The following is a 23,218-nucleotide window of genomic DNA, read 5'->3' on the forward strand; positions in this document are numbered from 1 at the left end:
GCCTCCCAAAGTGCTGGGATTACAGGCTTGAGCCACCGCCCCCGGCCCGGTTTTTTTTTTTTTAAGCGTAGTGAGACAGGGTCTCGCTATGTTGCCCAGGCTGGAGTGTAGTGGCTATTCACAGGCACAATCCCACTGCTGATCAGCACGGGAGTTTTGACCTGCTCTGTTTCCGACCTTGGCTGGTTCACCCCTCCTTAGGCAACCTGGTGGTCCCCCTCTCCCGGGAGGTCACCATATTGATGCCGAACTTAGTGCGGACACCCGATCAGCATAGCGCACTGCAGCCCAGAACTCCTGGGCTCAAGCGATCCTCCCACCTCAGTCTCCCAAGTAGCTGGGACCCGGCTTCATGGAGGTTTTTTAAAAGTAATTCTTATTACTGTAGAATCATTTTTTTCATTTAGCTTTTAACAGATTTTTTCTTGCAATTTAAAAAATGCCTATTCTCATCACAAATTAATTTAATTAACTGTTGTGTTAGACATTTAGGTTGTTTGTGCTTTAGTTTAAAAAAAATAAAACAAAAAACCCAAGGACTATTTTAAGTGGTTGCCTTTACAGATATTCCAATACACAGCATTACTAAAATGTTAAAAGGTGCAATGAATATGAATATATTCAAGGCTCTTGGTATGTAATGCTAAGTTGCTTAAGAAAACTGCTGGTACCTTTTATGTTTTTTTGTACTTCATTTTTTGTGAATTTACTGCTCATATACTCTTAGGTGGTGTTTCAGCTTTAATTTGATAGAGGGACAGTGAGAGGTTTTGGTTGTCACAGTGACTGATAGTTAATAGTCAGGGCAAGGGTTGCTTAAGATTCTGTGGTGAGTTGGATAGCCTTACTCAATGAATTGCTCTGGTGCCCCCATTCCTAAGCACTGTTATACAGTAAGAAAATTAATACATTGTGATAGTTGCTGAGAATATTTTCTCCAATTTTTTACTTTTTAATTTCACATAGACAAGTAGAAATAATCATTTTTTTCGTTAGTTCAAATCTGTTTTTTATTTACTTCATTAGTGAATCTAAAAAGCTATTTAATATCCAGAGTTCAGGTAAATATTCTTAGTTTTTGTTTTGGAAGGAGGTACACATTTTGTGAGGAAAATAAAAATTCTTTTTGTTGTTATTGAAACAGGGTCTCACTCTGTCACCCAGGCTGGAGCACAGTGGCTCGATCTTGCAACCTCTGCCTCCCAGGCTCAAGTGATCCTCCTATTTCAGCGTCCCCAGTAACTGGGACTATAGGCATGTGCCACCATGCCTGGCTACTTTTTGTATTTTTTGTGGAGACAGGGTTTCGCCATGTTGCCCAAGCTGGTCTTGAACTGTAGGACTCAAGCAATCTGCCTGCTTCGGCCTCCCAAAGTCTTGGTATTACAGGTGTGAGCCACTGCTCCTGCCCTCCTAAGCTCTTTAACTGTTAAACAGCAGTCCTAGTTGAGTATCTCTTACCCAAAATGCTTTGGACCATATTATTTCAGATTTTAGAATGTTTGCAATGTACTTACCAGTTGAACCTTCCAACACTGAAAATCCAAAATGCTACAGAGAGCATTTTTTTTGGGCATCTTTTTGGCACTCAAAAACTTTAGGATTTGGGGTTTTCAGATTTGGGATACTCAGTCTGTAGTAGTCATGACAGTGAGACACTTTAAAAAATGTCATTGAAAAACAAAAATAAGAAAAAAGAAAAAAAAAAGTCATTGAAGATTTTAATTACATGCTTACCTGACTTTCTTTCGTAAGTCTGCTGTATAAAACCTAGGAAATGCAAAAACTAAAATAAAAATCACCTATAACTCATTTACTTAGAGATAGGCTCTATTTCCTATTTTGTTTTACTGTGCAGATATTTTAAATTTTTATCAATTTTAAGTTTTGAGAAAGTAATACATGAACATATACTTATTGCAGAAATTCAAACCTTATACATAAAGCTGAAGTCTCCCTAAGACTTCCATTTCTAGACCCAGTCCCTTTTGCAGAGCTTCTGTGAGAAGTTTGGTATATGTAGTATTCTTAAGATCTCTGTCTCTGTAGAAATAGGGAATTATCTTACGGTGTTAAAAGAAATACATACGATTTACTTTTTTTTTCTTTTCAGCTAAACAGGTTTCTTGGCTTGTGTTACACGATGAGACTTTTAACTGCCAAATAGTATTAAATAGCATGTTTATACCTTAATTTGTTCAGTTTCTCTCCTATTGTAAGATATTTTGAGTGTTTCCATTTTTTGGTTGTTATTACAATTTTGCATTCTCACTTATGCCTATCCTCTCACATTTATTCATTCATGTAATAAATACTGATTTCTTGTCATATGCCAAGCACTGTTTGAACATGAAGAATTGAGAAGGGAGTAAGACTGAAAATTCAGGTCTATTACATCATGGAACTTATATTCTAGCAAGAGAAGATGGATATAAAAATTGAATACTAATTAGCAATAAATGCTTGGAAGAAAAATAAAGCAGAATAAGAGCATGTAAAGTGTTAGGAGGATGAGAGCTCCTTTCTTTTATTTTTTATTTATTTTTTTTTTTTGAGGCGGAGTTTCGCTCTTGTTGCCCAGGCTGGAGTGCAATGGCACGATCTCGGCTCACCGCAACCTCCGCCTCCTGGGTTCAGGCAATTCTCCTGCCTCAGCCTCCTGAGTAGCTGGGATTACAGGCAAGCGCCACCATGCCCAGCTAATTTTTTGTAGTTTTAGTAGAGGCGGGGTTTCACCATGTTGACCAGGATGGTCTCGATCTCTTGACCTTGTGATCCACCCACCTCGGCCTCCCAAAGTGCTGGGATTACAGGCTTGAGCCACCGCGCCCGGCTAGAGCTCCTTTCTTAAATACAGTAGATTAGGAATGGGCCTGTATGTGAAGGTGATAATTGAGCAGCAAGGGGATGAATGATGTGAAGGGGATGAACTGAGTGAAGATGGTTTGCTAGCATTCCAGGTGGAGGGAACAGCAAATGTAAAGGACCTAATGAAAGCGTAGGCTGTGGGATGTTATTGGGGGGGGGGGCGGGCAGGAAAACAGCTGGATACCAATGTAGCTGAAATAAAGCTGAGGAAAATATTAGAAGATGTTAGGAAATGGAAGTTGAGGAAAATTCCTAGAGGTCAACAGGAGCTAAAATATTTAGAGCCATATAGTTGAAATTACAGTAGCCACAAGCCACATGTGCTTATTAAGCACTTGAAATGTGGCTAGTCTGAATTAAGATATGCTGCAAGGATAAAATATACAGTGGATTTCCAAAGACTTGTAAAAAAAAGAAATATATATATATCTCAGTTACAGTTTTATGTTTGTTATAGGTTGAAATGGTAATAGTTTGGACATACAGGTTGAACGTCACTAATCTGAAAATTTGAAATCCAAAATGCTTCAAAATGGAAACTTTTTGAGCATCACAATGGAAAATTTCATACATAAGTACTTAATACAAACTTTGTTTCATGCACAAAATTATTTTTTTAATTGTATAAAATTTACAGATGCAATTCAAGCTATATTTGTAAGATATGTTTGAAACAAATGAATTTTGTATTTAAACTGTGCCCCATCCCCAGGATGTCTCATGTATGTGTAAGTATTCCAGAGTTCAAAAAAATCTGAAACACTTCTGGTCCCAAGCATTTCCTATATAGGATGTTCAACCTGTACATACCAAGTTACATAGAATATATTAAAATTAGCCTGCTTTTAAGCAATTTGTCAAAATACGGCCACTAAAATTTTTTTAGTTAACTGTGTGGCTCATGTTTTTATTGAACAGTGCTGGTCTAGAGCCTTATAATCCATGCGAAAACTTTTCAGATAAATGGAATGTTAAGACAGTTTTAGGCAGGCGAATGATACGATAAGGTTTGTATTTTAAAAGAATCATTTCGGCCAGGTGCTATTACTCACGCCTGTAATCCCAGCACTTTGGGAGGCCGAGGTGGGCAGATTGCCTGATCTCAGGACTTCGAGACCCTCCTGGGCAACACAGTGAAACCCTGTCTCTACTAAAATGGAAAAAATTAGCTGAGCATGGCGGTATGCACCTGTAGTCCCAGCTACCTAGGAGGCTGAGGCAGGAGAATCCCTTGAATCCGGGAGATGGGGGTTGCATGAGCTGAGATCATATCACTATACTCCACCGTGGGCGACAGAGCCAGAGTCTGGCTCAAAAAAAAGAACAAAAAAAGAATCATTCCACTCTGGCACTTTGTGGAGAATAGGCAGTACAGAATTAGTAAAATCAGAGAAACCGGTTCGGAGGCTATTGGAATAGTCTAGACAAGAAATAATGATAATGGTAAAGGTAATGAGAATTTTTGGGATAATTTTTGAAGCTGGAACTAAGTTAGCTTCTTAATGGTTTGGATAATGAATTGCTAGGGAAAGTGAGTGGAACTGAAGATGACCCCCAGGTTTTCAGCCTTAGCAGCTGGCTTGGAAAGTGATAATGTTCATGAGTATTTGAGGGAATGGAGGTAGAAGAATAGAGTTTATTTTAGATATATTATTTTAAATAAATATTTATTGAAGTGTAACATAGCATATGAAACTATCATTTTTAGAGTCAATCAGTTTGGATACTATTTACACTCCCTGCCTTTGTTTCTTCTACCCTTTACCTTACCTGTCATCTTCCACCAAGTATTAGAATTCAGCATTTTAAGTCCTTGAAATAAATGTCTTATCAAAAGAACGTCTGTTAAATAATAGCTTTCTGTTATAGAGATAAAGCTGTTACACAGAGTATCTCTTTGGTATTTTTGTGTGTGCGTCTATACTAGCATATCTGTAAAGGCTGTTGCTCATAATCAGAAAGTACTCTCATGTGAAATTGAATGTTGTGCTTTTACTCAAAATGTAAATCTACCACATATGCTATTTAACAATACCATACTGTCATTAAAATACCCCACTTTTTCTTCTTAGATGGTTTTTGCTTCTTAAAAGTCTCACATTTTAATCAGAGCTCTCATTTTTTCTTCCCCCCGCAGGAGCAAAGGGATCAGTTGTCCTTGGTTTTTTTGGTCTTTTCTTCATTTGAAGGTAATCTGCTTATTGAGTTCACTAATCATAGAGCATACAATTTTCTGTATGGACTATTAATCTATATTCTGGTTGATAAGTAGAAAGTTGATTATATAATAATGGTTAAGATTTTCAAGTCTTTTCTGATTGCCTCACAAAATGCAATCTAATTTCTTAAAAAAAAACACTAATAATTCATGTGATTTACCTCAGAGAAATAAATATCAAAATAAATTCAAACTTTATTTCTAATTTTGTTTCAAAGAACTTTTTTTCCAGAAATTTGTGAAAGATCTTTGCTACTTTAGTCTCCTTGTCTGAAACTATTTTACTCATAGATTAAGTATTGGAGCCATGGGAATAAAGGTTCAACGTCCTCGATGTTTTTTTGACATTGCCATTAACAATCAACCTGGTAAGAATACTAGTTAACATTTATAAATGAGTGCTTAATATTTTAAATTAGTAAAGAAGTTTAAACCAACTACCTTCTTTTTCAGCTGGAAGAGTTGTCTTTGAATTATTTTCCGATGTGTGTCCCAAAACATGTGAGAACTTTCGTTGTCTTTGTACAGGTTTGTTCACATTTTCAACTGCTCTAATAGTAGTCTCTGTTGACCAGAGACTACTTGCCTTTCTTATTTTTATTTTTAAAGAGACGGGTTCTTAGAGCGTTGTCCAACTGGACTAGAACTCCTGGGCTTATCAGTCCTTACACATAAGCTTCCACAGGAGCTGGGATTACAGGTGTGAGCTCCCACACCTGGCATAGCTTGCTTTATTTTTTTATTCACTCTATTTTAGATTTCTCCATGCATATTACTTCCTTTCTCTTAACATGAAGATTTCACAGCAGTGACTAGGGCATTAAAGTAATTATTAGAAATATTATGGCTGGGCATGGTGTGACTGGGCACAGTGGCTCACACCTGTAATCCCAGCACTTTGGGAGACTCAGGTGGGTGGATCTCTTGAGGTCAGGAGTTCAAGCCAAGCCTGGCCAACAGGGTGAAACCCCGTATTTACTAAAAACACAAAAATTGGCCAGGCTTATGCCGGTAATCTCAACACTTTGGGTGGCCAAGGCGGGCTGATCACCTGAATTCAGGAGTTTGAGACCAGCCTGACAAACATGGTGAAACCTATCTCTACTAAAAATATAAAAATTAGCTGGGCGTGGTGGTGGGTGCCTGTAATCTCAGCTGCTTGGGAGGCAAGGGCTGGAGAATTGCTTGAACCCAGGAGGCAGAGGTTGCAGTGAGCCAAGATCACGCCATTGTGCTTCAGCCTGGGCAACAAGAGCGAATCTCTGTATCAAAAAAATAAAAATAAAAATACAGAATATTAGTTTGGAATAGTGGTGTGCTCCTGTAGTCCCAGCTACTCTGGAGGCTGAGATGGGAGAATTGCTTCAGCCTAGAAGGTGGAGGTGGCTGTGAGCCAAGATGGCACCGCTACACTCCAGTCTGAGCGATTGAGTGAGTGAGACCCTGTCTCAATTTTAAAAAAGAGACTGGGCGCAGTGGCTCATGCTTGTAATCCCAGCACTTTGGGAGGCGAAGGTGGCCGGATCACTTGAGGTCAGGAGCTCGAGACCAGTCTGGATTGCGCTACTGCACTGCATCCTAGGAAACAGAGCTAGACTTTGTCTCAAAAAAAAAAAAAAAAGTTGTAATGGGATATTATTTGAGATTGATTTCTACATTGTCCAGAAATACACGGGGTGATTTTTTTAAATGAATTTTTCAAAAAGTTTGTGAAAGTAGTGAAAATAAGATTTTTAAAAGTCTGTAAGGTTCAAGAGAGGCATATTTTACATTGTCCTTGCTTTCATACTACTTTGATTTCCTTTCTTTTAAATGTCTTAATTTTTCATCTCTTAGGTGAAAAGGGGACAGGGAAATCAACTCAGAAGCCATTGCATTATAAGAGTTGTCTCTTTCACAGAGTTGTCAAGGATTTTATGGTTCAAGGTGGTGACTTCAGTGAAGGTGAGACTTGAAAAAATCCTGTATTATTCTCTGTTAAATATCACAGATCTCAAAGTTAGATAAGAGCCTAGAAGTTTTAATCTAATTTTCTTGTTACTCTCACTCCATTTAATCTTTGGTCAATTAGAAGTACTCATAGAAATGCATAAAAGAAGGAAGCTCATGGAAAATCTTTGGCACATGAATTAATTTCAGAAATATGCTTCCGGATACAAAACAAAACACTGCATTCATCTCAGTAATCTGTCAGTGTATGTGTTTGATTTTGTCACAAGTGGTAATCTTTACTACAGTATAAGTTTTACTTTTTTATTGTAAAAATATCAAAACTGTACTTTTAAACACTTTGAAAAAAATGTCATTAACCTGTTGCAAGACCTGAGTAATTATAATTAGAATCTGAAAGTTACTTTTTTTTTTTTTTTTAAACATATTTTAATGGTCTTTGTTACATTCTTACTATCATATCATAGTGGAAAGAAAGTAATTTGGGACCTTGTCATTATTGACATTAATTTCTTTCACGATTTGCTGCAGTCTTTGAATATTGTTAATTCAAAATTATTTAAAAATCTACTTTTTTTTTTTTTGAGACGGAGTTTCACTCATGTTACCCAGGCTGGAGTGCAATGGCGCGATCTCGGCTCACCGCAACCTCCGCCTCCTGGGTTCAGGCAATTCTCCTGCCTCAGCCTCCTGAGTAGCTGGGATTACAGGCACGCACCACCATGCCCAGCTAATTTTTTGTATTTTTGGTAGAGACGGGGTTTCACCATGTTGACCAGGATGGTCTCGATCTCTTGACCTCGTGATCCACCCGCCTTGGCCTCCCAAAGTGCTGGGATTACAGGCTTGAGCCACCGCGCCCGGCCTAAAAATCTACTTTTTAAGAAGTATTTTGTTTAGGTAGCACCTTTGAGGAGCCTAATATCTTGAGAGTTATAAGAGTATGGTTTTTCATTTTTAGGAAATGGACGAGGAGGAGAATCTATCTATGGAGGATTTTTTGAAGGTAAAAATGTTTACATTTATGTTTTAAATATTTTCTCTTTTATTCTATCTTGTTCTCTATTGAGTCAATAAGATTATTCATTAAAGGGTATATTAATGTCTGGCTGCCTTCAACTAATCTGAAAATTAATTTTCTGGTGAAAATTGCTTTTTATAGAGATGGGTTTTTTTCCTTCTTAGGACATTTTTACAGCACATCATTTGAAAGGGTTTCAACAATCTGTACTTAATTCTTAGAATTATAGTGTTGGAATAGGAACTTCTGTAGATCAATCTTAACCTTTATTGAAGGAGATTCAGCAATAGTTCTTTTTGACAATACCCAAATTTTTAGATAATTTTTCCTATGAAAAATTTAAAAAATATCTTTGGTTTTCTAAAATTTGACTATAATCTCTTCCAAAAATTGAATTTTTTTTTCTGGAATTTTTTTATCGATGTGAAGATGATTTGGAAAACTGTAAACGTATTTAATGTGGAAATAATATTTTCCATCTTTTACTTTTGGCATTTAGTGAAATTTTGTTTCAAATTCCACGATTTGTTCTTAATATTCTAACCCAAGATTGGAAAACAAGTTCCTCCCTTTGCAATAAGTGACACTATGGCAGAAGTTAAGTTAATGAGTCCAGATTAAATAATATTATGTGAGCCTGTCTGTGCTCAGAAATGAAGCAGATGAAATGTAACAGAATCTAACCTGGATTTTCATTTTTTTTTTTAAGAGATGGGATCTCAATGTGTTGCCCAGTCTGGAGAGCAGTGGCTTTTCACAGAGGTAGTCATAGTGCACGTTAGGGTCAAGCTCCTGAGCTCCAGTGATCCTCCTGCTTCACCCTCCTGAGTAGCTGGGACTACAGCCACATACCACTGTGCTCAGCTGTTTTTTGTTTTTTTTTTTTTTTTTCTTTTCAATGTTTCTTGTTTTTAAAGACAGTTTCATTTTTTTATTTAAATAAACAAAGTGGTTTTATCTTTTACAGAAATCGTGAAGGACAAATATAAATGGAAGGGAAGGGGATCGAAATAGTATTTGAGTTTTATAAGCAAATGATAGAAAATTAATATCTGTCTTAGAAGATGGAAGGGAAATTGATCGTATTTGATTTCGTTCTTCTTTCATAACCTAACTTTGTTATCTAAGTAATTTGTGTCTGCCACTAAAGAATACATCAGATATGAATAGAAGTGAAAATGAAACTTTTTTTGGAGGTTATACTTATAACTGAAAACTTTACTTCTCTATAGACGAGAGTTTCGCTGTTAAACACAACAAAGAATTTCTCTTGTCAATGGCCAACAGAGGGAAGGATACAAATGGTTCACAATTCTTCATGTAAGTATTTATAATCTGATTGTTTAAAACATCCCATTTTGGTCCGCTGTTTCTCTATGTGCCTGCCGTTGATTACTAACAAATAGGAGAGGAATGTACAAGGGAGGGAATTGCTGAAGGAGGGGAAACAAAGAATTGGTTTTTTTGTTGTGTTTTTTGTTGTTGTTTTTGAGACATAGTTTTGCTCTGTCACCCAGGTGAGTACAGTGGTGGCACAGTCATAGTTCACCACAGCCTCGACCTCCCTGGACGCATTTCTCCTTGCCTCAGCCTCCTGAGTTGATGGGAGTACAGCTGTGGGCCACCACACCTGGCTAATTTTTAAATTTTTTTATAGCAACGAGGTTACCCAGGCTGGACTCCTGGGCTCAATCGATTCTCCACCCTTGGCCTCCCAAAGTGCTGGGATTACACACGTGAGCTATGACACCTGGCCAAAATTGTTGAAGAGTGAAAATCTTGAAAGGGGGAATCTAGCTGGGTGTGGTGGCGAGCACTTCTAATCCCAGTTACTCAGGAGGCTGAGGCAGGACAATTGCTTGAACCCAGGAGGCAGAGGTTGCAGTGAGCTGAGATTGAACCATTGCACTCCAGCGTGGGCCTGGGTAACAAGGCAAGACTCCATCTCAGAAAAAAAAAAATGTTTCCAAGGTTTGTTTGTATATGTGGCATGTATCAGAACTCCATTCTTTTTTATGGCTAATACTCCACCATATGTATATACCACATTTCTTGATTCGTTAGTGGATATTTGGCTTGTTTCCACATTTTGGCTATTGTGAATACCGCTGCAGTGAGCATTGGCATTTGAGTTTCTTTTTTCAGTTCTTTTGAATATATACCTAGGAGTGAATTGCTAGGTTATATGGTAATACTCTGTTTAGGTTTTTGAGGAACTTATGTAGTGTTTTCCATAGTGGTTGCGCTATTTTACATTCCCGTTAGCAATCATTAGTTCTTATTTTTCCATATCCTTGCCAACACACTTATTTGTCACTCTATTTGTATCTGTGAATTACCATGTAAGCACCACAAGCTGTAATTTTTAAATTTTGGGATTACAAATAAGTTTTAGTGAGCAGGCACATTTGCAAATAGAGTATCAGTGAAGTGAGGATCAACTATATCTAGATGTAAATTGTATGTATACATTGTGACTGTAACATGTTATATGAATACACATATAGTGTACACCTAGGTTTTTACATTTATAGGTGATTTTTGTGAGTTAAGCATAGTGTTACAATGAGGAAACAATAGTAGGTCATTAACTTTATAGTTAGATAAACCTAAAAATTCAGCTATGTGTTACAATTTTTTCAGTGGTATGGTACATGCTTTAACCAAAATTAGCATAAATTATGTTACTTTTTTCATATTTCTAATAGCTTTTTGATAAGGTTTTTTAAAATAACAAATCTCATGAAATACTAATCTTTAATTTTCATGCTAGTGTTTTTAGTACATATTCAGGTAGCAATCTTCTTAACTACATAGCTTTAAGGTTGATGGTGAGGGGGTGGGATTTTTTAAAAAGTAACTTTTTTGCCACAAAAATGCGTATTTTAATTTTTGTCACAACTCTTAATCCAGATCTTTTGCATCTAATTAAAAAACTTGTAAACACTCAGCTTGGCACAGTGGCTGATACTTGCAGTCTCAGCACTTTGAAAGGCCAAAATGGGAGGACCGCCTGAACTCAGGTTTGAGACTTGCCTTGGCAACATAGTGAGACCTCTCTGTACAAAAGATACAAAAATTATCCGGGTATTGTGGCAAGTACCTGTAGTCCCAGCTACTCAGGAGGCTGAGGCAGGAGGATGGCTTGAGCTCAGGATATGGAGGCTGCAGTGAACCAACGTTGTGCCAGCACTCCAGCCTGGACAACAGCATGAGACCTTGTCTCTAAAACAAAAACAGAAACAACTTATAAACACTGTGTAAACCATTTCTGTTCAAGTCCAACAGTATACATCCTAGGACCATAAGAAGATAGCCCGTGCTTAACTGTTTAAAATGTTAAGATTGAAAAGTTCAGTAAGAACTCAGTTCTAAGTGCAAAAATGGATAGAAATAACACTTTAATGTATATTTTAGTTACATGTTTTCAGCAGTGAATAGTATTGCTTTTATGATTAGAACAAGTTTGATACATTTTGTGGAAAGCATTTTGCCTTCTGTTCTAGTTAAGGTAATGTCATTATATTAAGATAGCAGTTGATGTCTTTGTTTTCAACTTTGTTTCCAATACAGTTATTTTCTTTTCCTTTTTAGAGATGCTAACTTTGTTTTTCTCTGACTTTGTTTTTATTCTTCTATCTGATGACTTCCAAAAGAACAACAAAACCAACTCCTCATTTAGATGGGTAAAGATTATTTTATTTATTTTACAACTGTTTTAAATTAATCTTGAAATAAGAAGACTTTATTTAATCATTGTTACTTGACACTTCAGGCATCATGTTGTTTTTGGACAAGTAATCTCTGGCCAAGAAGTTGTAAGAGAGATAGAAAACCAGAAAACAGATGCAGCTAGCAAACCGTTTGCGGAAGTACGGATACTGAGTTGTGGAGAGCTGATTCCCAAATCTAAAGGTAAAAATAAGTACATATTTCTGGGAATACTTACACATACAAAATAAGCAGAGACACTCTAAATAATTAGCGTGAATTTGATATTCAGGCGGATATAAAAATGAGGTTTTTGTTTTAAAATGTATTTTTGTGCTTTTTTTTTTTTTTTTTTACTTTTTTGACAAAAATTGTACTTACTGTGAACAATATGATGTTTTAAAGTATGTATACGTCATGGAATGGATAAATAGAGCAATTAACATGTATTACCTCACATACTTAACATTTTTTTGTGGTGAGAACATGTAAAATCGCTCAGTGATTTTCAAGAATATATTATTGTTAACTGTAGTCATCACATTATACAATAGAATTCTTGGACTCATTCCTCTGAGCTAACTAAAATTTTATATCTTTTAACAACATTTGTCCAATATATTCCCCTCTCTAATCCCATGGGAACCACCATTCTTCTCTCTACTTCTGTGACTTCAGCGTTTTTAGATTTCACATGTAAGTGAGATCATGTGGTATTCGTCCTTTTGTGCCTCGCTGATTTCATACAGCGGAACTTCTTCTGGGTTCATTGATGTTGCTCCAGATGACAGGCTGAATAGTATTCCGTTGTGTATTTAAACCACAGTTTTAAAAGAATCCATTTATCCATTGATAGAAATGGGTCAATTCCATATCTTGGCTATTGTGAATAATGCAGCAGTGAACACGAGAATGCAGATAACTCTTCAACATACTGATCTCATTTCTTTCAGATATATACCTAGTAGTGGGATTGCTGGATCATGTGTTAGTTCTGTTTTCAATTTTTTTAAATTATACTTTAAGTTCTGGGATACATGTGCAGAACGTGTAGGTTTGTTACATAGGTATACACGTCATGGTGGTTTGCTGCACCCATCAACCTGTCGTCTACATTAGGTACTTCTCGTAATGCTGTACCTCCCACACGCAGTCTGTGATGTTTGTCTCCCCGTGTCCATGTGTTCTCAGTGTTCAACTCCCACTTATGAGTGAGAACATGTGGTGTTTGGTTTTCTGTCCTGTGTTAGTTTGCTGAGAATGATGATTTCCAGCTTCATCCACGTCCCTGCAAAGGGCATGTACTCATCCTTTTTTATGGCTGCATAATATTCCATCGTGTATATGTGCCACGTTTTCTTTATCTAGTCTGTCATTGATGGGCATTTGGGTTGGTTCCAAGTATTTGCTATTGCGAATAGTGCCGCAGTAAACATGCGTGTGCATGTGTCTTTGTAGTAGAATGGTTTATAATTTTTTGGGTATATACCCAGTAATAGGATTGCTGGGTCAAATGGTATTTCTTATTCCAGATCCTTGAGGAATCGCCACACTGTCTTTCTTCCACAGTGGTTGAACTAATTTATACTCCCACGAACAGTGTAAATGTGTTTTTATTTCCCCATAGCCTTTCCAGCAGCTGTTGTTTCCTGACTTTTTAATGATCGCCATTCTAATTGGCATGAGATGGTATTTCATTGTGGTTTCGATTTGCATTTCTCTAATGACCAGTGATGAGCTTTTTTTTCATGTTTGTTGACCACATAAGTGTCTTCTTTTGAGAAGTGTCTGTTCATATCCTTCACCCACTTTTTGATGGCATTGTTTTTTCTTGTAAATTTCTTTTAAGTTCCTTGTAGATTCTGGGTATTAGCCCTTTATCAGATAGATGGATTGCAAAACTTTTCTCCCATTCTGTAGATTGCGTGTTCACTCTGATGATAGTTTCTTTCGCTGTGCAGAAGCACTTTAGTTTAATTAGATTCCATTTGTCAGTTTGGCTTTTGTTGCCATTGCTTTTGGTGTGTTAGTCATGAAGTCTTTGCCCATGCCTGTGTCCTGAGTGGTATTGTGTAAGTTTTCTTCTAGGGTTTTATGGTTTTAGGTTTTATGTTTAAGTCTTTAATCCATCATTTTTTTTTTTTTTTTATGAAGACGGGGTTTCACCATGTTGGTCAGGCTGGTCTTGAACTCCCGACCTCAGGTGATCCGCCCTCCTTGGCCTCCAAAGGGCTTGGATTATAGGCGTGAGCCACCACTCCTGGCCGCTTTAATCCGTCTTGAGTTAATTTTTGTATAAGGTGTCGGGAAGGGGTCGAGTTTCGGTTTTCTGCATATGGCTAGCCAGTTTTCCTAACACTGTTTATTAAGTAGAGAATCTTTTCCCCATTGCTGCTTCTTGTCAGGTTTGTCAAAGATCAGATGGTTGTAGATGTGTGGTATTATTTCTGAGGCTGCTGTTTTGTTCCATTGGTCTATATATCTGTTTTGGCATCAGTACCATGCTGTTTTGGTTACTGCAGCCTTGTAGTGTGGTTTGAAGTCAGGTGGCTTGATGCCTCCAGCTTTGTTCTTTTTGCTTAGGATTGTCTTGGCTATATGGGCTCTTTTTTGGTTCCATATGAAATTTAAAGTAGTTTTTTTCTAATTCTGTGAAGAAAGACAATGGTAGGTTGATGGGGATAGCCTTGAATCTATAAAAATTATTTTTGACAGTACAGCCATTTTCATGATATTGATTCTTCCTATCATGAGCATGGAATGTTTCTCTATTTGTGTCTTCTTTTATTTCTTTGAGCAGTGGTTTGTAGTTCACCTTGAAGAAGTCCTTCACATCCCTTTTAAGTTGTATTCCTAGGTATTTTATTCTCTTTGTAGCAATTGTAAATGGGAGTTCACTCATGACTTGGCTGTTCATTATTGGTGTATAGGAATGCTTGTGATTCTTGCACATCGATTTTGTATCCTGAGACTTTGCTGAAGTTGCTTATCACCTTAAGGAGATTTTGGGCCAAGATGATAGGGTTTTCTAAATATGCAATCATGTCATCTGCAAACAGAGACAATTTGACGTCTTCTCTTCCTATTTGAATACCCTTTATTTCTTTTTCTTTCCTGACTGCTCTGGCCAGAACTTCCAATACTATCTTGAATAGGAGTGGTGAGAGAGGGCATCCTTGTCTTGTGCCAGTTTTCAAAGGGAATGCTTCCAGCTTTTGTGCTTTCAGTATGATATTGGCTGTGGGTTTGTCATGAATAGCTGTTACTATTTTGAGATACGTTCATCAGTACCTGGTTTATTGAGAGTTTTTATCATGAAGTGGTGTTGAATTTTATCGAAGGCCTTTTCTGCATCTATTGATATAATCATGTTGTTTTTGTCGTTGGTTCTGGTTAATGTGATGGATTACATTTATTGATTTGCATATGTTGAACTAGCCTTGCATCTGAGGGATGAAGCTCACTTGATCATGGTGGATTAGCTTTTTGATGCGCTGCTGAATTCGGTTTGGCAATATTTTTTTTTTGAGGACTTTCACATTGATGTTCATCAGGGATATTGGCTTGAAATTTTCTTTTTCTGTTGTGTCCCTGCCAGGTTTTGGTATCAGGATGATGCTGGCCTCATAAATGAATTAGGGAGGAGTTCGTCTTTTCCTGTTGTTTGGAATAGTTTCAGAAGAAATAGTACCAGCTCCTGTCTGTACCTGTGATAGAATTCGGCTGTGAATCCATCTGGTCCTGAGCTTTTTTTTTTTTTTTTTTCTCGTTAGTAGGCTATTAATTACTGCCTCAATTTCGTAACTCGTTATTGATCTGTTCAGGGATTTGACTTCTTCCTGGTTTAGTCTTGAAAGGGTATATGTGTCCAGGAATTTTTCCATTTCTTCTAGATTTTCTAGTTTATCTGTGTAGAGGTGTTTATAGTATTCTCTGATGGTAGTTTGTATTTCTATGGGATCAGTGGTGATAGCCCCTTTATCATTTTTTTATTGTGCCTATTTGATTTTTTTCTTTTTTCTTTATTAGTCTGGCTAGTGGTCTATCTATTTTGTTAATCTTTTCAAAAAACCATCTCCTGGATTCATTGATTGTTTTGAAGGGCTTTTCATGTCTCTATCTCCTTTTCAGTTCTGCTCTGATCTTAGTTATTTCTTGTTTTCTGCTAGCGTTAGAATTTGTTTGCTCTTCCTTCTCTACTTTTAATTGTGATGTTATGGTGTCGATTTTAGATCCTTCCTGCTTTCTACTGTGGGAATTTAATGCTGTAAATTTCCCTCTATAAATATTGCTTTAGCTGTGTCCCGGAGATTCTGGTATGTTGTGTCTTTTTTTCTTATTGGTTTCAAATAACTTACTTGTTTCTGTCTTACTTTGTTATTTACCCAGTAGTCATTCAGGAGCAGGAGCAGGTTGTGCAGTTTCCATGTAGTTTTGTGGTTTTGAGTGAGTTTCTTAATCCTGGGTTCTAATTTGATTACACTGTGGTCTGAGAGACTTATGGTTTCCATTCATTTGCATTTGCTCAGGAATGTTTTACTTCCAATTATGTGGTCAATTTTATAATAAGTGCGATGTGGTACAAAGGAGAAAGTGTATTCTGTTAATTTGGGGTGGAGAGTTCTGTAGATGTCTATTAAGTCTGTAACAGGTCCAGAGCTGAGTTCAAGTTCTGAATATCTTTGTTAATTTTCTGTCTCATTGGTTTGTCTAATACTGACAGTGAGATGTTGAAGTCTCCCACTATTATTGTGTGAGCCTAAGTGTCTTTGTGCGTGTATAAGAACTTGCTTTATGAATCTGGGTGCTCTTGTATTGGGAACATTTATATTTAGGATAGTTAGCTCTTCTGGTTACATTGATCCCTTTACCATATGTAATGCCCTTCTTTCTATTTTTATTTTTTTGAGGAAGTTTCAGTTTTCTAATAATGTCTCTACTGATTTCCATTCCCACCAACAGTGTACAAGAGTGTCCTTCACATCCTCTCTCTTGTTTTTGTTCCTTTTTTCCATCTTAGCCATTGTGTGAGGTGCTATCTCATTGTAGTTTTAATTTGCATTCCTTTGATGTTTAGTGACATTGAGCATTTTTCCCATATACCCGTTGGCCGTTTGTATGTCTTCCTTTGAGAAATGCCTCTTCAGGTCCTTTGCCCATTTTTAAATTAGGTTGTTTTCTTGCTGATCAGTTGTTTGCATTTTTTATATGTATTTTGGATATATTAACCCATTGTCAGATATATGGTTTGCAAATACTGTCTCCCATTTCAGAGATTGTGTTTTCACTCTGCTGATTGTTTCCTTGGCTGTGCAGAACCTGGTTAGTTTGATGTAATCCCATTTGCCTATTTTTGCTTTTTGTTGCCTGTGCTTTTGGGGTCATATCCAGAAAAATCATTGCCCAAACTAATGTCATGGAGCTTTTTCTGTGTGTTTTCCTTTAGTGGTTTTACAGTTGCAAGTCTTATCAACTAAAAATAGTTTAAAGACTTAATTTTTATATATGTTATAAGGGTCTGATTTTATTTTTTTTACCTGTGAATATCTAGTTTGAACACCATGTATTGAAGAGACTGTCCTTCCCCCACGGTGTGTTCTTGGCAGTTTTGTGTTTTAACTATGTTTTACCTTACTTCTCACTTTGTTCATTTACCATGGAATCACTTAACTTTTTCTGGTTATTAATTTGTAATAATTTACCCTTTTGCTTCCACTGAGTTTTTTTGTTTGTTTGTTTGTTTTTTAACAGTAGTTGTCTGAATAAGTCAGTAAATAAACTCTCTTGTAGAGGAAGAGACTCGGGCTACATGGCAATTGAAGAGAGGAAGATAGATTAAGAAACTTTGAGGGGATAAATTATTTTTTCTTTAAGCACTACTTAGATTCAGAAGCATCCTACATGTTTGTGAAATTTCTTTTATTTAGACCAGACCATTTGAAGCTAACATGACTAATTTGATATATTGTCTGAAATGGTAAGAACTTTAAGTAAATATTTTCAGTCTTTATATTTGAAGTATGTGGCTGGTATTATTTTATTACAGATACTGGGTTTAACATACTAAAAGTAATAATGGAGTGAGATTACCTTCAAACCTGTATGGAAAGCATTAAAACCTAAAACTGACTCTGTTCTTACTAATAATACCAGTAATTAGTTTCTTAGGGTTAGCACATGTGAGGATCACCTATAATACTTTCTGATTCTCACAGTAACTGTAGTATTATATATCCTTATTTTACAGACGAAGATAGTCAAGAAGATTAAGTTCTTTACCATGTCGGGAAAAGAGACCTCAAACCCAAGTTTGAGAATTAGAGATTTTCTGTTATATGTTACTGACTCATTAAAGTTTAAATGTCTTTAACATTTCTTAAGAATTACCCTTAGTAGATCATTCTCATCTCACCTTTTAGATATACTGATTTCCTTTATAATATTTAGAAATACATACATTTTGTTTTGTTTTAATTATAAAATACCCAAGATGGCCATATAGAAGGCAAAATGATTATTTTTTAAATTTTGTTTTTGTCTCTGCATTCCATTTTGAGTCTGCTAATTTCATTTTCTTCTTCTGTGATGTCAAAAAAAAAATTTGCAGGTAAATGATTGCAGATATATGCTGCAGCTCATGGGATTTCTTGATGCACATGAGGCTGGCTATCCTTACTTACAAACAACAGGTGTAATATATGCTTTATTTCTTGAAGATTCAGTAAAAAACAAGATGTTGAGAATCTTTGCGTGATATTCTACAAATGCAATTATTTAAATTTAAAAAAACTAAAACAATCTATAATGATGTTTGTTACTTCTAAACCCTGAACCTACTAATGTTTAAACTTTAGAGTGTTTTTAGTATAGTGGAAATATTTTAGTTTAAGGCAGTATTCTTCCCAAGTCATCTAGAAAATCTTCATTATATTTTAGTCTTCAAGGTCCCTTGTGTTAGGATCTTTTTGCCTTCTTGTAAAAGTTAAGTGGCCAGGCACAGTGGCTGACACCTGTAATCCCAGCACTTTGTGAGGCTGAGGCAGGAGGATCACTTGAGCCCAGGAGTTTCAGACCAGCCTGGGCAACATTGTGAGACTCTTCACTACAAAAAAAAAAAAAAAAATTATTTTAATTAACCACCTGTAGTCCGGCATCTTGGGAGGCTGAGGCAGGAGGATTACTTGAGCCCAGGAGTTTGAGGCTGCAACCTGGGCAACAGAACAAGACCCCATCTCTTAAAAATATATAAGTAAATAAACGATGCTGTGTGGTTTATATATTCAGAAAGAGATTGAGGTAATAAAATAGTTTTTGGCCAGGGGCTGGCTCACACCTGTAATCCCAACACTTTGAATGGCTGAGGTGGACAGATAGATCACTTGAGGTCAGGAGTTCAAGACCAGCCTGGCCAACATGGTGAAACCCTGTCTTTACTAAAAATACACAAAAGTTTGTGTTTTAAACCATAAACAGTAATCATAGACTCTCTAATAAATTTGTTGTAAATTGTCACTAAAAAGGCAGTACCTGAATATTTCCCTAAAAGAGGAAGTAAATGAATGTAGCTCTTTATATACTACTTAAGTCTTTATAATGTATTGTAACCTAAAGAAGTAAATGATAGTTTTACCCATGCCATTGGGGCCACAAAGTTGATGTAACATCCAACTGTGTGTCCCTCAAATTCATGCTAAGCTAGCATACCTTACCTTCATAAGTTTCAACAATCTGAGAATATTTGGCCCTTTATTAATATGTATCTGCCCAGGAGTTTCTAAAAGGTCAGATTTGTTTTGGGCCGGACCTCCAATACCTACTTTGTTCAGAATCACACTGTGAAGAGGTAAGGATCTTTAGTTTGAAAACACACACTTGGGTCCCTGTTACTCCATAATCCTTCAATTACCATTCAGAACATCGGTCAGAGTAGATTTTGTCATGCATCTTAAATTTGATGGCCTCCTTAAAATAATTATTTGGGAACAGTCAAAAAGCATTGTGTTAACACTGTGGTGTTTATCTTCATGATATTTAAAGCCTTGTGTGAGAAATTTACACCCCTGTTTAAAAAGAAATAAATACAGAATTTTTTTTTCTTTTTTTTAAACTTCCTGAAAGAAAACAAAAAGACTTCTGAAGAAATCTGACTGTCTGGGCCCATCTGTGTATGGTCTTGGTGAGTCTGGGCAATAAGTCTTCCTGGGCCTTTCTCTCTTTGCAATTTTGAGGTTGGAGATGCTGCCTTTTGTGGCTATTTGAGTGTGCCAGAGAAAATTCAAGGTCATGAGAAGAACCTTCCGGCAGATGCAGAGATGGAATCCTGGAAGCTAATAAAAGCTGCATCCCCTGTAGAGGCTGAGCAAAGGGCTGTCAAAAGTCAGAGTGGCGGATAGAACACAGACCAGTACCTTGACTAAGGTATTTCCTGGTTTTTCAGGAGTTGATATGACCTCAGATCATGCTCTTCTCTTTAGAGTTCACTGTAGTTGTTAACCCATTTATGCCAGAGGTTACAAATTTTTTGTGTGAAAAATCAGATCTTGGTGATGACCTTGAGCAGTAGGATATACATACTTCCCACAAGTTTAGGGTTCCAATAATGGAACTAAAAGATGAGAGGATTGCTGTGTTACCTAGTACACAGAAACACAAGAACTGAGTTGTGGCAACATGGCAGTAAGTAGTTCTATGAGAAGAAATGGCAGGAGTCAGATTGCCTGGCAGTACAGAAAGAATAGCACAATAGAGGAAGCAGCTGGTGAATCTTGTACTCAGGAGACAAGTGAAGAGGAAAACTAGAGATTCATTTCTATGGTGACAGGGTCCCATTTCAGTGTCCTTATTCTGAAAGTAATTTTGGCAGTTTTACTGGAAAGTAGTGGGATGTTAACCTTAGAAATAGTTTAGGAGATGAGACCCATAATGTGAAATGAAATTGTCTAAAGACCATTTTAGGAATAGTTCTGTTCTTTATTTCAAATTCTATTTTGATGGTGATTTCAAAATTTCCTTCATTTTCAAGGTTTCAAGTGAAATTTATTGGTGTAAAATCTGTAGGCCTCAAATAAAAAAAAACAGTGCAGCATTTTCTACCTTAGGTTTTTACAAATAAAATAATCTGGAGTTATTTCTGGTTTTGTTTTGTTTTTTCAGACAATGTCTTGCACTTTTGCCATGCTAAGTACAGTGGTATAGTCATAGCTCACTGCAATCTCAAGCTCCTGGCAGTTCTCCCACCTCAGCCTCCGAAATAGCTAGGACTATAGGTGCACCCAGCTACTTTTTGTATATTTGGTGAAGACAGGGTCTCACTATGTTGCCCAACTGGTCTCACATTCCTGGCTCAGGTGATCCTTCTAACCTGACCTCACACAGTGCTGGGATTACAGGTGTGAGCTATGGACTTTTGTTGTTTTTTTGTTTTGTTTTGTTTTGGTTTTTTGAGATGGAATTTTGCTCTTGTTGCCCAGGCAACAAGCAATTTCAGCTCAATGCAACCTCCGCCTCCCAGGTTCAAGCGATTCTCCTGCTTCAGCCTCCTGAGTAGCTGGGATTACAGGTGCATGCCACCACGCCTGGCTAATTTTTGTATCTTTAGTAGAGACTCAGTTTCACCATGTTGGCCAGCCTGGTCTTGAGCTCCTGGCCTCAAGTAATCTGCCTGTCTTGGCCTCTCAAAGTGCTGGGATTACAGGCATGAGCCACTATGCCTGGCTGGAATTTGGTTTTTAACCTTCATATTATACTAGTAAGTTCAATGACTAATTGATAGGGTTATATCACACCATACTCCCAAGTAAAGGTCAGTGAGGAAATTTGGGAAATCATTCTACATAATAATAAGCAAACTGCATAATCTAATTAACCAGAAATGGCCTGAATTGAAAATGTTATTACTCTTTGTAGTTCCTTTTCATTCATTATAATTCTTAACTTGCATTGTGGTTTTTGCTTTTAGTACTGTTTCATTTTACCTTTAGGATACTTATATGCTTGTGAAAGAAACTTTGAAATCAGTTTTGTGTAAGTAGTTAGGCAGGAAGTAGAGTTTTTTGAAGAGTCAGCTGAAAACTGTTGCCATATTTGGAATTTAAAATTTTAATTTAAAAATATTATAATTGAGAAATTATCACTGTATTTATTTATAGTATGCAATGTGATGTTATGATAGATGTATACAATGCAGAATGATTAAACCAAGGTGTTTAACATAGCTGTCACCTCAAATATGGTTTTTGTAGTCAGAAATCTGAAATTTACTATCTCAGCAATTTTGAAATGTACAATACATAATTAGTAACTATATTTACCATTCTATGAAAATAGATCTTAACAAATACATTCGTCCTGTTTAACTGAAACTTTATATTCTAATCTTAAAATTTTAATGCATTTATTTGGTTCACAATTTAGAAAGTATAAAAAGATAATAGGTGAAAATCTCTTTACATGAATTTCCATTCCCACATTTTGTACATTATTCCATGTGTATGTCAGTGTTGATCATGAAGAATAAATTTCCTAGAAATGGAATTGTCAGTTTACAGAGGTTGTGCATTTGTAATTTGGTAGACACTGCTACCGGAATAGTAGATAATAAGTTGCCCTATAACCTGTATAAAACCACATATTATCATAAACTCATCTGTGCCAGCCTAATGGTTTGTTTTTTTAACAAATGCTAGTTTCAGTTAGCATTTCTCTGAGGAGTGTCATATTAGTGTCTCCTTAAGAGCTATTTGTTTCTTTTTATATGAACTATTAATTCCTTTACCCCCCATTATTTACCATTCTTTTGTTCTTCCTTTGGAAGTTCCAGACCTCCTCCTGTTACTTCTTTTCTCTTTGGAGAACTTCCTTTAACCAATTTTTTTTTTAAGGTTATGTCTACTGGTGACAAGTCATTCTAGCTTTCTGAAAATGTCTTTATTTCAGCGGGGTGTAGGGAATGGGTTCAGGATGAAAGTTTTCCACCTCAAATCATCAGGAGTTTCATAAGGATTACTCAGCCCAGATCCCTTGCATGCACAGTTTACAAGACGGTTTGTGCTCCTTTCAGAATCTAATCCTGCCACTGATCTGACAGGTGGAGCTCTGGCAGTAATGCTCACTTGCCTGCCATTCACCTCCTGCTATGTGACCTGGTTCCTAACAGGCCACAGATCAGTGCCAGGGACCATGGCCCTTCATCTCCATGTTCTGACATTATGTTGACTATGTGTGTTGATATACTGTTATTTAAATAATATTTGTTGACTTTGAGAAGGATACAGTTTCAACCATATTCTCAATATGCCTTAATCATGTTTTAAAATTTAGGTTAATACACATTTCGAAACTCACGCCACAGTCTTAGCAGAATCAATATTGATATTGTCATGTTTCCAATTTTTTGCCTTTTTACCCTTCTGTCCTTTAACTGCCATGTCTTTCTCAGTTGTTTTCTCTCT

General features: G+C 36.6%; 1 protein-coding gene across 1 annotated transcript in view; it reads left to right on the forward strand.

Annotated features, from left to right (window-relative positions):
- Positions 1-23,218, forward strand: part of PPIG (peptidylprolyl isomerase G) — a 53,089-nt gene that overhangs the window by 12,612 nt on the left and 17,259 nt on the right. The window contains exons 2-9 of the mRNA XM_017517329.2: positions 5,006-5,057; positions 5,305-5,454; positions 5,540-5,614; positions 6,923-7,030; positions 7,998-8,042; positions 9,290-9,377; positions 11,714-11,743; positions 11,833-11,972. Coding sequence (XP_017372818.1) covers positions 5,394-5,454; positions 5,540-5,614; positions 6,923-7,030; positions 7,998-8,042; positions 9,290-9,377; positions 11,714-11,743; positions 11,833-11,972 — 547 coding nt within the window. The 5' untranslated portion in view covers positions 5,006-5,057; positions 5,305-5,393. The remainder of the gene's footprint in view (positions 1-5,005; positions 5,058-5,304; positions 5,455-5,539; positions 5,615-6,922; positions 7,031-7,997; positions 8,043-9,289; positions 9,378-11,713; positions 11,744-11,832; positions 11,973-23,218) is intronic.

Source organism: Cebus imitator, unplaced genomic scaffold, assembly GCF_001604975.1.
Source record: "Cebus imitator isolate Cc_AM_T3 unplaced genomic scaffold, Cebus_imitator-1.0 Scaffold628, whole genome shotgun sequence".
Taxonomy (NCBI): Eukaryota; Metazoa; Chordata; class Mammalia; order Primates; family Cebidae; genus Cebus; species Cebus imitator.